Source organism: Carcharodon carcharias, chromosome 6 (assembly GCF_017639515.1).
Source record: "Carcharodon carcharias isolate sCarCar2 chromosome 6, sCarCar2.pri, whole genome shotgun sequence".
NCBI classification, from domain to species: domain Eukaryota; kingdom Metazoa; phylum Chordata; class Chondrichthyes; order Lamniformes; family Lamnidae; genus Carcharodon; species Carcharodon carcharias.
In genome coordinates this window covers 189,785,195-189,800,420 of record NC_054472.1, presented here as the reverse complement: position 1 = coordinate 189,800,420, position 15,226 = coordinate 189,785,195, and the positions used below count along the sequence as shown (strand labels likewise).

The 15,226-nt window shown below is 45.2% G+C and overlaps 1 protein-coding gene across 1 annotated transcript in view; it reads left to right on the top strand.

Moving 5' to 3' along the window:
• Positions 1-15,226, top strand: part of LOC121279009 (laminin subunit alpha-3-like) — a 509,546-nt gene that overhangs the window by 258,882 nt on the left and 235,438 nt on the right. Inside the window, exons 18-21 of the mRNA XM_041189741.1 lie at positions 3,759-3,811; positions 3,918-4,023; positions 5,199-5,298; positions 12,846-13,002. Of these exons, the coding sequence (XP_041045675.1) occupies positions 3,759-3,811; positions 3,918-4,023; positions 5,199-5,298; positions 12,846-13,002 (416 nt within the window). The remainder of the gene's footprint in view (positions 1-3,758; positions 3,812-3,917; positions 4,024-5,198; positions 5,299-12,845; positions 13,003-15,226) is intronic.

The following is a 15,226-nucleotide window of genomic DNA, read 5'->3' as shown; positions in this document are numbered from 1 at the left end:
TGGAGAGGGTCCAGAGGAGGTTCACGAGAATGATCCCAGGAATGAAAGGCTTAACATATGAGGAACGTTTGAGGACTCTGGGTCTATACTCGATGGAGTTTAGAAGGATGAGGGGGAATCTGATTGAAACTTACAGAATACTGAAAGGCCTGGATAGAGTGGACGTGGGGAAGATGTTTCCATTTGTAGGAGAGACTAGGACCCGAGGGCACAGCCTCAGAGTAAAGGGAAGACCTTTTAGAACAGAGATGAGGAGAAACTTCTTAAGCCAGAGAGTGGTGAATCTATGGAATTCATTGCCACAGAAGGCTGTGGAGGCCAGGTCATTGAGTGTATTTAAGACCGAGATAGATAGGTTCTTGATTGGTAAGGGGTTCAAAGGTTACGGGGAGAAGGCGGGAGAATGGGGTTGAGAAACTTATCAACCATGAGTAAATGGCGGAGCAGACTTGATGGGCCGATTAGCCTAGTTTCTGCTCCTATGTCTTATGGTCTTATGGTAGAGAGTTTATGCTTCGTTTATACAGGGCATGAGTGAGACTACATCTGGAGTACTGTGTACAGTATCGGCCTTCTTATTTAAAGAAGGATGTAAAAGTGTTGGAAGCTGTTTGAAGAAGGTTTACCAGACTAATACCTGAATTGGGCGGGTTGTCTTATGAGGAAAGGTTGGACAGGCTAGGCTTGTGTCTGCTGGAGTTTAGAAGAGTGAGAGGCAACTTGATTTAAACATATAAGATCCTGAAGGCTCTTGGCAGGATGGATGTGGAAAGGATGTTTCCTCTTGTTGGAGAATCTAGAACTTGGGGCAAAAACAGAATTACCTGGAAAAACTCAGCAGGTCTGGCAGCATCGGCGGAGAAGAAAAGAGTTGACATTTCGAATCCTCATGACCCTTCGACAGAACCATTCCAGGTAATTCTGTTTTTGTTTTGGATTTCCAGCATCCGCAGTTTTTTGTTTTTATCTAGAACTTGGGGCCACTGTTTAAAAATAAGGAGAAGCACATTTAAAACGGAGATGAGGAAAATTTTTTTCTCTCAGAAAGTCATGAGTCTATGGAACTCTCTTCCTCAAAAGGCTGTGAAAGCAGTCTTTGAATAGTTTTAAGGTAGAGGTAGATAGATTCTCGATATGCAAGGGGGTGAAAGGTTATCAGGGTGGGGTGGTTGGGAACATGGACTTGATATTACAACCAGATTGGCCATAATCTTATTGAATGGTAGAACAGGCTCGAGGAGCCAAGTGGCCTACTCCTGCCCCTAATTCATCTGTCAGTGTGTTTATATGTACTAAAGAATTACATCGAATTTACGGCACAGACTCAGGTCATTCAGCCAAACTGGTCATCCTGCTGTTTATGCTCCATACGAACCTCTTCCCAGCCTATTTCAACTAAGCCTTTCAATATAACCTTCAATTCTTTCTCCATCATGTGCTTCTCTAGCCTCTCCTTAAATGCATCTGCACTACTTGCCTCAAACTACTAAGTGTGATAGTGAGTTCCACATCCTTAACGTCTTCTGGGTAAAGAACTTTCTCCTGAGCTCCTCATTGGTTAGAGATTATCTTATGTTCATGACCCCTAGTTTTGGATTCCTCGCAAGCAGGAAAATTTTCTTTACTTCTACCCTATCAAACCCTTGCATAATTTTAAAGATCTCTATCAGGTCACCCACTCAGCCATCTCTTTTCTAGAGGAAGGAGCACTAACCTGATCAGCCTGACAGCTTTTTTTAATTCAGTCATGGGATGTGGGCATCACTGTCTAGGCCAGCATTTATTGCCCTTGAGAAGGTGGTGGTGAGCTGCTTTCTTGAGCTGCTGCAGCCCATGGTGTAGGTACACCCACAGTGCTGTTAGGAAGGGAGTTCCAGGATTTTGACCCAGCAACAATGAAGGAATGGCAATATATTTCCAAGTCAGGATGGTGTGTGTGTCTTGGAGGGAACTTGCAGGTGGTAGTGTTCCCATGTGTCTACTGCCCTTGTCCTTCTAGATAGTTGTAACCTCTTAGTTCAGGATTCATGGTTCTAAATCTTTTTCTTTTGCTCCTCCTCCAGTGCCTCAAAAGCCTTTTTGTTAACATGAAGACCAGTCTGTAGATAGTATAACATGTGAAGCATTTGTCTAGCAATATCAGTTACGATAACTTGGATTTAAAAGTTGAAATGTAGTCTTTAAAATTTATACCAGTTATAACGACCAAGATGGGAGGAGTGCACTGTCTGTCTCTAGTTCCAATACTCCAGGTTCCAGCTAGCTATACCACCAAATATGTGCTTTACCTATTAATCTACTAATCTCAGAATGACTACTTAATGCCTGGCTTCTTCACACACACACACACACACACACACACACACACACACACACACACACACACACACACACACACACACACACACACACACACACACACACACACACACACACACACACACACACACACACACACACACGGAATTCTGACCAAAAGGGTAAAAGTCATTGTGCTCAGCACTGGTCTGTGAAACAGTCGAACACACTTGAATTACTTTTCAGGGTGGGCTTCACAGAAAACTTGCAGTCAGTTGATTTCGGAATGGAGATCAACTTTGGAGCAACTTCCATTCACCCTTTGCTTTGGACTAGGTCTGGAGATTCAGGAGCTGCTGTCTTCTTTATCCAAACAGTTGATCCTTCTTGTTTTCTCCCCAAAACAAAAGCCAGCCTACCAGCTTTAAACAGTTTTCCAGGCACTTTTTTTCTCCTCAAATCCATAAACCACCGTGTGGCCCTTTTGTAAACAGTCTGGGTTATATGGTTGGTCTCTCAGCACTGGTCTGCAAAACAGTCAATGACACCAAATCATTGGTGTTTTGTGTCCAGTTTTGAACACCAGACATCAGAAAGGATGTCAAGGTCATGGTGGGAGATTGGCTTGAATGGTATCAGGGATAAGGGACTTCAATTATGTGCAGATACTTCAGAGACTGGGGTTATACTCCTTGGAATAGCGAACATTAAGGGGGGATTAATAGAGATACTCACAAACATGAATGGTTTTGATAGAGTTAATAAGGAGAAATTGTTACCACTGGCAGGAAGATCGGTAACCAGAAGGCGTGGAATTAAGGCCATTGGCAAAATAACCAAATGTGTGATGAAGAATAAGCTCTTTACAAAGCAAGTTGTTATTATTGAATCATATCAGTCACAGAATCGTTACAGCACAGAAAAAGGCCATTTGGCCCATTGTGTCCGTGCTGGCTCTTGTAAGGAGAAATTCAAATCCTGAAATATAGAAAACGTAGACAAATTTACAGTACAGAAGAAATCATTTCTGCGCCGACTGAAAATTGAGTCACCCAGCCTAATCCTATTTTCCAGCACTTGGTATGTAGCCCTGGAGATTACAGGACTTCAGGTGGCTATCTGGACACTTTTTAAATGAGTAGAGGGTTTCTGTCTCTGTTCCCTTTCAGGCAGTGATTTTGACATGCTGCATGAAAGACTGGTGGAAACAAATTCAGAAGTAACTTTCAGAAGAGAATTGGATTAATTCTTGAAAAGGAAAAAAAATTGCAAGGCTATGGGGGAGTGGGATTAATTGGATAGCTCTTTCAAAGAGCTGCCACAGGCACAATGGGCCAAATAGCCTTTTTATCATTCTGTGAAGAGGTTCTTTTTCATCAATATAGTGCTGTCATTTCAAGCTGGGCGTGAATGTAGATCTGAAATAAGCTCAACCAGTTTCTTTTCTTTTCCTTTTACAGAATGTCGCTGTAGTGTGATTGGTACAGTTAGTGGGATTGGAGAATGCAATCAGGTGAGCGTACAGCAGAAATCTCAGGATTAGCAAGGGGATGATCAGGAACAGCCTCTGCACAGGGAGATTTTGTTTTGGCTTTTAATTTGTGACCTTAATGTTTTAGGATGATGGCCAATGCAACTGTAAATCTAATGTGTGTGGTAAGCTCTGTGATTGGTGCAAGGAAGGACACTATGCCTTAGGAGAGAGGAACTATTTTGGTTGTCGAGGTGAGTCAAAACGTTAATGGTAAAAATTGGATAAATCTAAGTATTTCATTTTTTGACATAATACGTGATGCCTGATTATAATCATCCTCAAATTGCTGGACAATCCAGATCAACCAAGAAGTCCCCCTGGAAACTCACCATAAGAATGTTAGAAATAGGAACCAGAGTAGGCCACATGGCCCCTTGCCTGCTCCACTATTCAATAAGTTGATGGTCAATCTTCTTCAACAACTCCACCTTTCTACCCGATCCCCAAATCCCTTGATTCCCTTGATATCCAAATACCTAGCTATTTCAGCCTTGAATATACCCAATGACTGAGCATCCACAACTCTCTGGAGTAGACAATGCCAATGGTTCACAACCCTCTGAATGAAAAAGAATAGGATTCCAGGCCAGGCTAAGAAGAGATGCACCAAAAATTACATAAAATAATGACAAGGCTGGTATTCAATTCCATGTTTGCTGAACACAATAGATTGGAATTACAAGATCAAGGCAGAAACTGGGGACTCTCTGTTTCCCTCTCAAGACCAATCTCTCATCTACAAAGCTTGTCAGGAGTGTAGTGGAATACTCACTATTCACCCCAATGGAGGCAGCTACAATAACTTTTTCCTTTGAGGCAGGAGGTTCAGGTCCCATTCCAGACACTTGAGAATAAAGTCTAGGCTGACATTCCCAGTGCAATACTTAGGGAGCTCTGCACTGTTGGGGGTGATGTCTTTTGGATGAGGTATTAAACTGAAGCTCTATCTACCATCTTGAATGGATGTAATAGATCCAATCACACTATTTTGAAAAGGAATTCTCCTAGCCAACATTTACCCCTCAACCAGCATCACTAAAATGCAGAATATCTGATCATTCTCTCATTGCTGTTTGGGGAATTGGAAGGAGTTAGAAAATTATCAGGTTTTTAAGCAAAACCTGTGTTAAGTGGTGTTAAATCTCTAACCTCTTCCAGTTCTGATGAAGGGTCATTGGCCTGAAACATTAACTCTGTTTCTTTCTCTATAGATGCTGCTGACTTGCTGAATGTTTCCAGTGTTTTCTGTTTTTATTTTAGATTTCCAGTGTCCACTGTGTTTTGCTTTTTTTAAAATTTGGATTTGCTCTATTTGAAGTTGCTTGAAATGATAAATTCTTACTCATTCCTCTAATTCTACTGACAGGCTGCCAGTGTGACATCGGAGGTTCTACTAATCTAACATGCAATTTGTCGTCAGGGACCTGCCAGTGTAGACCGAATATAGAGGGGCGCACTTGTAACCAGTAAGATCCCAATGCACTATTCTCTGTACTTAATATGCACTGTATTTGTGTGGGAATTGTTATGATCCTAACCCAGACCCCTTTACTTTAAATTAGACAAAGTTTGAGATTCAAGAAACTTCTTCAGTGAATAAAGCCGTGAGATTTCACAGGTTTTGAACAAACAAAAATAAACGTTACTATACGAGGTCAGAAAGATAAAACAATTTTATATCTATCTTATACTCTAATATTCAAGGTTATTATGAGGTACATGTGAATTAACAAGCAAACTGTGCTGAAACACACCACACTGCACAGTAAATGGCAGATGCGACCAAGACATAGGGTGGAATCATCCCAGATTTGCACTAAGCGCAGTAGTGTGCAGGAAGAGGAAAGTTTTACCCGTTAGCCGTAATGGCGGTCTTTCACCTTATCATCCCAATCCCGCCTCGTTAATCATGCATTCCCAGGAAACACACTATTTTTCTGATGGGCAGCCACATGCACACCTCTCAGTGCTTCCAGCCCAGGACTGCTGCACAGAAGACATGGCCCCGAAAGGCAAGAAGAATGAAGCTCCCTGATTCATTGATGCATCTCTGGAATGCCTTTTGGATGTCATGGAGGCCCACCATGATGTCTTCTACCTCCGCTCTGGCTCCTGGAGGGGCAGAAACATCACCACTCTGGCTTGGGAGGCGGTGACAGCGGTGGTCAGTGCCAATGCCCTGCAAAAGAGGACAGCCGCCCAGTGCCGAAAAAGGATGACTGATCTCCTCCGTTCTGCCAGGGTAAGTCACTCTTCTCATCACTGTCAACTCACACACTCACAGGCCCATCACACATCCACAGAGAACTCACTCACTGCCAGTTCAAGGGACTCTCTCACCATTCACTCTCTCACACACACCTTTATTGTCCTCTTCCCGTCTGTGGGACCACTTACCACCCACACTTCCAGACATACTTATCATCTGAAACAAAAATAAAAATACCTGGAAAAACTCAGCAGGTCTGAAAGCATCTGCGGAGAGGAACACAGTTAACGTTTCGAGTCCTTATACTTATCATCTGGCCTGGCAGGTGTCCTGCTTACATTCTCTCCATCTCTATTCATGCAGGACAAGCTGGCACACAACAACAGGGAGAGATCACAGGCCAGTGGAGGACTGCCTCAAATCAAGGTCCTCACAGACTTTGAAAACAGAGCCATCTAGCTGGCCGTCAAAGATCTGGACCAGACCTGTGCTGACAGTGAGGTCGACGGTAGTCTACCAAGTGAGGATCCAGCAATGCCATATCCATCAGACAACAATGCTGTGAGTGATGTGTCCCATTTCACAGGCCATTGCCATGCACGAATTATCTCTCCTTGCTTTCGCAGGCACATCTGGGAAACAGCCGAGGGAGCCCATGAACCCAGGTCCTCAACTCGAGTCCCGAAGACACCTCATGAGGAATCTGGTGAAATCCTAATTGAAGACCCAGCACAGCACTCACCATAACCTCCACCAGCGCAGAAACACACACCTTAGTGGGACCTAGCATTAGAGTAGCTTCGGGGTCACAATTTGGTGAGCACATCACCCTTTCTGATCCACAGCAGGTGGTGGCAGGGACTTCTTGAGTCTCCAGCACTCAGAGGACTGCTGGAGGCCAGAAGTCTGCTGAGTCCGAGTCAGATGATGAGCCTCTGGACTCCGTCACACCTCAGTTGCTGGAGCTACAAAAGCAAGCTCAGGAACATCAGGAAGGGATGTCCACTGCACTCCTCAGGTTGCAAGGCATGATGCAGGAGTCCGTCCACCTTCCGTCTGAGGTGATAGTGCCGGCATGTCAACACACCAAGGTCAACACTGATAGGATGGCGGGCTTCATGGAGACCTTGGTCCAGGACATCAGTCCTGTGCTGCTGCACAGGCTGAACTCCATCGCTGATGCCATTGTTGGCCTCCAACAGTTACAGCACGAGAAGGGTGCAGGGCATCTTGATCTTGCTCCAGCTTTGCCTTCTCCTCAAGGAGACAGCCAGGGGCCCTCGGACACCAATAGGGAGGAGCATCAGCAGGTTTACACCCCCAGGGTCATCCTACAGGATTGACCTTGCGACTCTGGGATTGTCTGGCCCATCCGAATCCCCTTTTCCTGTGACCTCAGCAGTTCCAGCTCCACGGGCCAAGGAGGGTGCCACTGCCACACAGCAAGACTCCAAAAGCAGGCTGGGGATTTCCAGGTCTCAGCCCACCAGGGGACACCAACCAAGGTCATCAGAGACAAAGCGCAGCAGTCAGCAGGCTGCCTCCACCTCCGCTGTGGATGTTGGGGGAGGACCAAGACGTAGCAGCAAGGTTAGGGAGGTTAAGAAGATGTAGTTGCACACCTTGAGCACGGGTGTTCATTGTTGTAAATAATGTTCATTATTGTAAATAAACTCCCAAGAATGTCTCCCTGGCTATGACTCCTTGCTATGATGAGCAGCATTTCTGTCACTTAGATGTGAAATCTTGGCCCCCACATAAGATGAAAGCAGATGTCTCAGTCCAGGGCCTCTTCCCTGTGCTTTGTATAACCTTCCCAGCACAATTTTGGTGCACCTTCACAATCACTGGACACAATACTGATGCCTGCACCTCATTGGGGCTTATCATTGCTGCCAGAATGTCCTGGGCTGGCGGCACAGAGTTCCATCATTCTCTCTGTGTGCTCTCAGCATTTTTGAGGTGCGGTGGCCCCTCCATCTCATCAGCATCTGTCCGGTGACAGTGTGGTCCTGAAGGGTTCAGCTTATGATGCCATGGGATCAGGAGAAGTTAAAGTTTCTCTGCTGCACCTCCATAATATGACCCTGAGGTGCCATTTGGCAGACAGGAGTCAGACATTCTCAGACGCTATGTGAGGATCTGTGGAGTATCCCCACTGCATGTCATCATCATCCTCCTGGAACGTAGGGACTATGGGCATCTGCTGCATCTTCATGACAGGAGCCTTATCACAAGAGGGTATTCGTACTGCCATCAGCCAGATTGGAATCAAACATTCACAGATACAATGTGAGGATCTATGGTGTCTCCTCACTGCATGTCATCATCATCCTCCACAAATCTAGCAGCTATAAGGGCCTCTTGAGTGCACCTGCCTTATTTTGCCAGTGCAATGGCCTCGTCACTCATCAATGGCTTCGAGGAACTCCTCACCCTCATCCCCGACAATGTTCTCCTCATCGGAGGAGACATGCAGCTCCTCCATCTCCTCCTCAGCCAGCTCCCCTCCCCGTTGCAGCGCCAGGTTGTGAAGGTCGCAACAAGCGACGATGATGCGTGACACCCTCTGTGGAGAGTATTGCAGGGCCCCACCAGTCTAGTCCAGGCACCGGAATCTCATTTTCAACATTCTGATGGTCTGTTCCACCAAGGCGCAAGTTGCAGCTTGAGCCTCGAACCTTCTCTCTGCTGCACTCTGAGGCCGCCACACATCTCCCCCAATGCGCCTCAATCGCAGGGCAGCCTTTGCCCTGGCTCCGCACTGTCAACCAGATGGGAAAATGTCACTTGCCTGTGCCCTCGCCTGAATGCACGGCGCCTCAACCTTGAAGTCCAACAGGTGACCTTGCGAGTGCTGTGTAACATTACTGTGCACTCACCTCCGAGTTCCCCTCAAAGTGCAGCTCGCTAGGTGCACGCCTTATAAATGCTGTTGTGAAACAATCATGCTGACGTGCTTGGATGATCCAGCATGGGGGGGATGATTCCAGCGAGCAGGGCTTATAATGATTTGCAGATGTATTAAAATGAAGTTTCAGATGTGCAGTAGCAGGAAACGCAGCCCGCCATTGATGGGTGGAGTGGATGATCACAAACTGGTTTCATGACATTGTGAAACCGATTTTTGGCCTTATGCTCTATATTCCTGCTCACGCCTGCTTGGAAACTGACAAACAGTGCGCCATTGACTAGGTAAGGTGCAGAATCATCAATGTGCACTCAGAAAGTACCCTATAGAAGTTTTAGTTTTAAGGCTCTGTTACATCCTTTTTTACATCCTTTGCCCGACACCATCAATGTCAGTAACATTGTGAGTCAACCAATCTCACTGAAACTCTGTTTTTCTCATGGGGGATTTCAGTCTTCACCTTTGAAGATCTAACCTGGGAATTCTCTCCAAAAGTTGCTTCAACGACAGCCCACCCCACAGGATTTCAATCTTGTCTCCCGAAATGCCGTTCCCCTGGATTCCCGAGTCTGCACTAAGCACCAACTCACAAGCACAACTTCAGATCTTCGGCCACGTTGAGCAGAACACAGCACGGAGTCACCAACCTTCGACTGCCTCCTTGGATCTTCAGAGCTTCTCCTGAGCCCCCTTTGATTACCAGGTGAGCCCTCTTCACTTAAAGTCTGCTAACTGCAGCCCTTTCCCTGTTTGGAGCCTGTTTCTCTGCTCCTCTCTTTTTTACATCAACCTAACGGGGACCTGTCTCTGCCCTCTGTTTCTTTCCCCTACCTGGGACCTCCGTTTGAAACCTCTCCACTCTCCCTTTGGGAACTCTCTCTTTCTCCTCTCCGCTCCCAATTAACCTACCAGGGTTTTCTCACTGTTTTCCTTAATGCATAAGCGCGTTGGACCCAAAGAATGTAAGAATTGCAGAACAGTGTATGTGCAGCCTGCTCTTGGTCTGCTCATGTGCAAAACCTCAGAGGTCCATTGGGAGTTGACATTCCTGACCTCTGCTCTCAACAAGGTAAGTATAGTTTTCATAACAGAATAAAACATCTAAAATCCAAATCACTTTTTATGTTGTCCACTTTCACTTTGTCAGTTCACCTCTGTGAGACTCAACCACCTTTGCTAGTAAAAATAAGGAAGAGTATTAAAAAATGATGTAACAGACCAGGGTACAGGGTATTTTCTGAGTGCACACTGATGGATCTGCACCTTACCTAATCAGTGGCGCACTGCTTGTCAGTTTCCAATATGCATATCGTAATCGTTCGACTATCTCAGGCAGAAACAGATGTGCTTACTCAACAGTTCACATTTCTGAATGCTAAAATAAATTGCCATTCCTATAGTGTAGCTGGAAGACTAATTGTATCAGTAGAGAAACCCTCTCCTGTGTTTAGAACACCTGTGGCCATCAGCGATACACTCAGTACAAGCTTGTATAGTAACCAAGGAAGAATCTTTGATCACATATGCCAGGAATAGCAAAAGACATTTTTTTCACCATTTAAGCCCAGGGGAAGAGATCCATGACAAAAAACTCAGTAAATAGGGTGTCGGACCTTTTAGGAAGCAAATAAGTTCAATGAGACCGAGAGCAGAAATTGAGAGAAACGTTGTTGTGAATTGACATCGTAGTCTATAAATTCTGTTAAAATTACTGCTTATTTGGCAAAAGCCTGTTAAATGTTAGAACTGTCATCTCATATAGTGGAAAAATTGTGTTCATACCATGGGGACTACTCCAATTTCTCACGCACAGAATATTTCAGTACTATTTAAATCATTCCAAGCTGATGATTTTATGTAAAGTTATGAAGTCAAGTTTTGATGGCTATCTGTAGTTTTGCTCATCACTTCCCACCAAGCAGCAGGTTAATGAACATGTCCAAAAGTAATAAAATAGCTAAAGGGATGTTGGCATTGACCACTAGGCAACATGAAATAGAAAGGGGTGGAAGTCAGACTTCATTTATATAAAGCTCGGGTTAGATCCATCTGGAGTAACTGCAATCAGTTCTGGACACCAAGGTATATTGGCCTTAGAATGGGTGGAGCACAGATTCACCAAAATGCTGCCAGGGCTAAAAGGGTTAAATTGTGGGGAATGGCTACATAGAGTTACATAGATTATAATGCCCTCCCCTTGGCAATTTTGGTAACATGGGTTCCCTGCCACCTTCCCACCACTGCCCTGATTAAGTCTGTGGTGGGAAGGTCCATGGGTGACCTTCCTGCCCCAAATGCTAATTAAGGCCCTTAAGTGGGCAAATGATCCCACTTAATTGCTGCTGGCACTGAAATTCACCCAGTGGCAACTTGTCATGCTGAAACCTGAAAAGCAAACCCTGTGGGGATTGCTTGCAGGCTCTCAGAAGATCGCTCAGTTCCTGATTGAGATACCTGGCATTGGGAATGGTGGGGGTTGGGTGGGAGATGGTGGTCCTGAGAGCCAGCCCCCAGCCTTCTTGCTCCGACCCACCGCCCCCCCACCCTTGCCATCCTACCCTTGACTCTCCCGTGTGTCCCCTGGTCGTCACTCAACTGTACCTGTGTCCATGGCAATCCTACACCTCTGGTGGGGTGTAGTACTGGCAGCCGCCACCTCATCACTGGTGGTGCTGCCAATCAATGAAGAGCTGGTGGCCTGTGATTGGTTGGCAGTTCTCGGTGAGTGGGACTTCCAGTCTTGGGGGTCTTTGATCCCAGGGAAAGCCTGCCACTGCCCAGTTGAATGCCCGAGTGCCACTGAATTTGGGAGATCTTCCAGAAAAGTGCCAGCAAGTCAAAGTCGCCTTCCATTAAATAGCCACTGTAGGCTAGGTTTGTATTCCCTTGAGCATAGAAGGCTGAGGGAAGATCTAATCAAGCATTTGAAAATGATGATAGGATTTGGAAGGGTAGATACAGAGAACCAATGTCCTCTGCTGGAGGTATCCTGAACAAGGGGGCATAATTATTTAAATTAGAGCTTGAGAATTTAGGAGTGATATCAGGAAGCACCTCTTCACACAAAAGGGTAGTGAAAATGGGACTCTCTGGATGATGGATCAATTGAAATTTTCAAGACTGGGATTGATATCCTTGTCCAACAAAACAAAAACTGTCAAGGAATTTGGATCAAAGGTAGGTAAGTAGAGTTGAGATATAGATCAATCACAATCTAATTGAATAGCTAAAAAGACTTGAGGGCCTCAAATGATCTGCTGCCGTTCCCAAGTTCCTAATTGTAATCCAGGTGGTATGGATACTTGGAGCGGTTTAAGGAGGATGCTGCCTAACATTTTATCACAAATGCCTAACTGCCCAATTAGCTACTCCTGAGCGGTGAAGGTCCAATTAATTGAAATTTGATGTGTTTAAAGTCTCACCAGAAGAATGGCATTGAAAACAACTCTTGTGCATTTATTAATCACAGGAACAATCCAGCTTCTGATTGATGTGTGTTTTAAACAAGAAGCAATGGAGAGAAAACAGGATTTTAGTTTTGTAGTGAGGCCATCTCCCCTCTCAGGCGGTCATTAAAGATCCCATGGTTGCATTGAAGATGAGCAGGGGAGTTCTCCCCAGTTCCCCGGCCAATATTTATCCCGCAACATTACGAAAACAGATCATTGCTGTTTGTGGGATCTTGCTGTGCATAAATTGAAACCCGTATTTCTTACATTGCAACAGTGCCTGCAATTCATTTGGCTGTAAAGTACTTTTGGACACCCTGGGATTGTGAAAGGTGCGATATAAATGCATGTTCTTTCTTTATGGAGAAATACTACTAAATAAATTGTAACTTTTGCATGGATATTATTTGCACGGAGACTAAAGTATCGAACCTGTATTTGAAGGCCATGGAAGAACCACTATTTCCCAGATCTTCACCATTTGAAGTATGAAATTGAAGATGGCACCACGCCCAATGGAAGAGCTGTTCGGTTTGGATTTGATCCACAGGAGTTCCTGCACTTCAGCTGGAGAGGCTATGTACGAATGTCAACAGTGCAAGTATGTGATTAAAGGTTCTGGTGAAATGGATGTCTAACCCTCAGATTTTCTGGAAGGAGCTTCATAATCAATTTTATATTGCCTAAATATGCACAATGCAGACTTTTTGCCCATTTAAAGAGATTAAAGAGCATTAAGTTTGAAAAAAGATTATAAACATATGTCCATTTAATAAATAAAACTTCTTGCAATTTCCAAAGTTAGATGGCAATTACTTAAGAAAATAAAGTACTAAAAATGTTCTAAATAGGAGGGAGTTTAGGGATGTGTTTTGCATGATTTAAAGCTGGGCAGTTTCATGGCAGTTGCAAAATTCAGTGTTTTTAGGAGCGTAACTGGCCCAGTTTTCATGCAGTCTTGCAAATATGCAAAATTGAGCACAATGACTCCCAGTTCTGTTATACCCCACAATCTGAGACTTTTAAATTGGGTGACAATGTGACTTCCCATGCATTTGTCCTGTTTGTGGTTATAAAGAGGATTGGTTGTTCTTTTGTGTTGGGTCAGTGTAAATATTTCCCCCTCTTCCCCAAGCAGTTTTTTTTTTAAATTATATAGGGCAGGATTTTTTGGATGGTGTTGTTACCTGCCCTGCCACCTGAAGAGTTGATGGGGAACTCACCTGGATTGATCAGAGCAGCCCCACAGCCAATGCTCTGAGAAGAGCTAATTGGCTGGAGTCGGGATTTCTGCACCTCACTCGGGAAGAAGTCCCACCTCAGGGAAATGCTGGCCAATCTGATTGGCCAGCAGCTCTGTAGTCCCAGCAGTGCCTGTGACAGCAGTGGCCATGGGAATATCAGGTTTTAAAGCCCAGAATCCAGGACCAGGTTAATGTGGGTGGTTTCAGGGAGGGGAGGTGAGGCCCTGGGGAATGGTTAGGGGGTTGGCGGAGGGGTGTGTAGAGAGAGATAGGGTAGAGGTCTTGATGAAGAGACCAGTGAGGGAGGCAGGGAGAACCTGCAGGGAACACACCTTGAAGTGGGTGGCGCCTGTTATGGGAAGGGGGTTCTTGATGGAGGTGCACCTCCCTCTTGCCAGAGACCAGAGCAGGTTGAACTGCCAGGCTTGTCCCCTGTCCCTGAACTTCTCCCACCAGCCTCAAAATTGAGGCTGGGCAGGAGTGGCCATTTTTAAGGCCTCAATTGGGGTGAGGGTTGGCAGGAACCCCCACCCTGCCACAAGGCTTTGCCCACCCCAAGAAAACTGTGGACAGACTGGGGTCAGCAGGCAGGTCGGAGGGAAGACCACCTGTGGAATTTTACAGGCCCCCCCTGCCTGCAAACCCCCCCATCAGGGGACCGTAAAATTCAAAAATTATGATTGCCACCAGTAACTTGGCTATTGGCTATTTGTCCTCAGATACAGAAGCAGCCTTTCTGTCAATGCTGCTGAGAGTCCATTGTGCTTTCTCTTTCTGTTGGCCTTTATTGCAAGGGGGATGAAAAGTAGTGAAGTCTTGCTCCAACTGTGGAGGATGTTGGAGAGACCACATTTAGAGTACTTTTTATATAAGGAGGCATAAATTGCATTGGAGGAGTTCACTATATTGATTCCTGGGATGAAGGGGTCGTCTTATGAAAAAAAGTTAAGTAGGTTAGCCCTGTACTCACCAGAATTTATTGAGATATATATGAGCCTGAGGGGGCTTGACAGAGTAAATGCTGAGAAAATGTTACCCCACATGGGGGAATCTAGAACTGGGGCAAAGTTTCAGCATAAGGAATTGCCCATTTAAGATGGAGACAAGGGGGAATTTCTTCTCAGAGATTCATAAATCTTTGAAATTCTCTATCCATAGAACTGTGGAGCTGACTCATTGGATATATTCAAAGCTGAAAGGACTTTTGAACTTATAGGGCAGTCGAGAGTTCTGGGGAACAGGCAGGAGTGTGGAGCTGAGGCCAAGATGAGATCAGCCATGATCTTATTGAATGGCAGAGTAGACTTGAGGTGGAGGGGAGGGGGAGGGTATGGTCCACTCCTGTTCCTGTTTCTTTTGTTCCAATGTACCCTGCAACTTCCATTTGTGCTTATTTTTTTCCCTTCATAACACTGCTTTTTCAATTAGAATTAGTGTCCCAGTTAGCCATTGTCACTAGGGGGGACTTATTGCTGGAAAGATACTCTACAAACAGACACGTCGGAGGCGGATTTCCATGGGAGTTCTGCCAACTCCTTAATGCCATTTTCCCAAGGTTTTCAAGGCTCCTCCTCCAAAGTT